At 41.3% G+C, this 2,226-nt stretch overlaps 1 protein-coding gene across 1 annotated transcript; it reads left to right on the top strand.

Moving 5' to 3' along the window:
- Window positions 1-645: 645 nt before the first annotated feature.
- Window positions 646-1,518, top strand: LOC147808679 (uncharacterized). The gene has a single exon (XM_087162674.1). It carries the CDS (start codon window positions 646-648, stop codon window positions 1,516-1,518), a length of 873 nt encoding a protein of 290 aa, XP_087018800.1.
- The last annotated feature ends 708 nt before the right edge of the window (window positions 1,519-2,226 follow it).

Here is a 2,226-nt window from a genome sequence, read left to right as displayed (position 1 = left end):
GGAGATACAACTTCCAGGAGCACGTTAAGACCAAGCAATGCTTTAAATGTGCGGAGCTCGGACACATAGCAAAGAACTGTACTCTAGATAAGGTCTGTAGAACCTGCTCAACCGTCGGCCACCAGGATAAGGAATGCAATGGTCAAGAATCTTGTAAACTATGCATCGCAGCCAACAAGAAATTCAAAACAAACTATAATACAGCACACAGCCCCTTCGATAAGATATGCAAACAATTAGAACGGGCCAGGGCAACACAAATCAAGCGAACAAACTATGGGGACTAAACAACAATCGAACTTAAATTACGGACACCTCAATCTCCATCACTCCAAGGCTGTCAACATTCAACTTAATCATGATATTTTAAACTCAAAATTTGATCTGGTTAGCTTAAATGAGCCTTATTTTAACCAACAGAGTATTATAACCAATTTTACGAGTAAACTAAAGATCTACGCGACCAACTCTAGGCCAAAAGCCGCTATTCTTGTATGTCGACATGACCTCGACGACTATATAATTCTTAGCGAACAGTGTCTACAGGCCGTTGGTTTCACATACCAATCTGAGCGACACATCTTTATATCTATTTATATTTTGCCCAGCGACGCCATTGAACCATATTTGATTAAACTTGAATCCATGGCTGCCCGGTACGCAAATTACAACCTTCTCATATGTGGAGACTTCAACGCCAAATCTCCTATTTGGGGAGGCTCCATCACACACCGCTCGGAACCCATTATCCAGTTCGTAAATCAATTCGACCTCTTTATTCTTAACGACCGCAATAGCCCGCCAACTTACTTTGCTGCACAGGGTAAAAGCTGGATAGATCTAGCAATCGCGAACAACGCTAAATTCACTAATTACCAAGTGATGGACCACATTACAGCCTCAGATCATGAACTCATCATGTGTAACTTTAAAGCAGATCCTATTGTTTCCCCTGACCTAAACTTTAATAGACCTAATCGCATTTATTATAATAGATTAAACTGGCTTAATTTAAAAGTCGACCTGACTCACATTGCTGATTCTAATGATCCCAACCTAATAACCGACAGGGAAAGCTTGAATGATTTTATAAACAGGGTCACCGAGCAAATTATCGAGTCTTGTAAGCAGCATAAATATAATCAGAGGATTAATAGCGGGGAGGGTAGTAAACCATGGTGGACACCAACCCTTACTATTATGAGGAAGAAAGTTCGGGCTTTGCGCAGGAGATTCCAACGACAAACTGACAACCTTGAGAGGACCAAATATAGAGCGGAATACAACCATAATCTGGCAAAATACCGCAAAATGATTCGGTATCATAAAAGAGAAGGTATCAAACAGTACCTGAGCAACCTCACTATGAACTCCGCCTTTGGAAAGCCATATAAATGCAGTAAAATTATCGATATAAGAAAGCAGATTAACAACCTCACTGTTAAGCAGGATGGAACCCCCACCCTAACTTTAGAGACTCAATTAAAAATATTTTGGACCACCACTTTCCAAATGTAAATGACCCTGACATCCAACCAAACTTTAAGAACATCCCGGTTCAACACTTCACAACTGCTGAAGTGGAACACGTCGTGAGAAATATGAAAACAAACAAGGCTCCGGGTCCAGATGGCATCCCCTTAGAAGTCTTTAGGGATCTCTATTATTGTAACAAGACTTGGTTTAAAGGGGTCCTTAACAAATGTCTGCAATATGGAGCCTTCCCGGATAGCTGGAAGATTGCATTGATCTGCTTAATCCCAAAACCTGGGAAAGATCATACCCGGCCACAAAACTACCGCCCAATTTCCCTGCTCTCTACCTGGGGCAAGATCCTGGATAAGCTCATTACGCAAAGACTGACCTACCACTTAGAAATCAATAATGTAATCCATAGTGATCAATATGGCTTCAGGAGAGGCAGGGGAACCGAAGACGCACTGAGAACATTAGTGGACTATGTTAAGCAATCAAAACTGGAGGGTTGTCATACCGTGGGCATAGCCATGGATATTATAAACGCATTTAATTCTGCAAATTGGTACATTATGAAGCGGGAGTTGAACAATCTTTATCTTAGCGACTCACTACTGGCAGTTGTTTATGACTTTTTACACCTTCGCTCTGTTGGTTTTAATTTTAATGATACCACCATCGTATCTTCAACCAATATTGGAGTTCCCCAGGGCTCGTCTTTAGGACCAGTTCTTTGGCTCATCCTCATCA

Source organism: Parasteatoda tepidariorum, chromosome 5 (genome assembly GCF_982258835.1).
Source record: "Parasteatoda tepidariorum strain Cologne lab strain chromosome 5, Ptep-v5.0, whole genome shotgun sequence".
Classification (NCBI taxonomy): domain Eukaryota; kingdom Metazoa; phylum Arthropoda; class Arachnida; order Araneae; family Theridiidae; genus Parasteatoda; species Parasteatoda tepidariorum.
This window is presented reverse-complemented; position numbering and strand designations above follow the sequence as displayed.

Excerpts from the sequence above, each read along its gene's own strand:
- LOC147808679 (XM_087162674.1), top strand. The coding sequence starts at position 646 with ATGGCTGCCCGGTACGCAAATTACAACCTTCTCATATGTGGAGACTTC.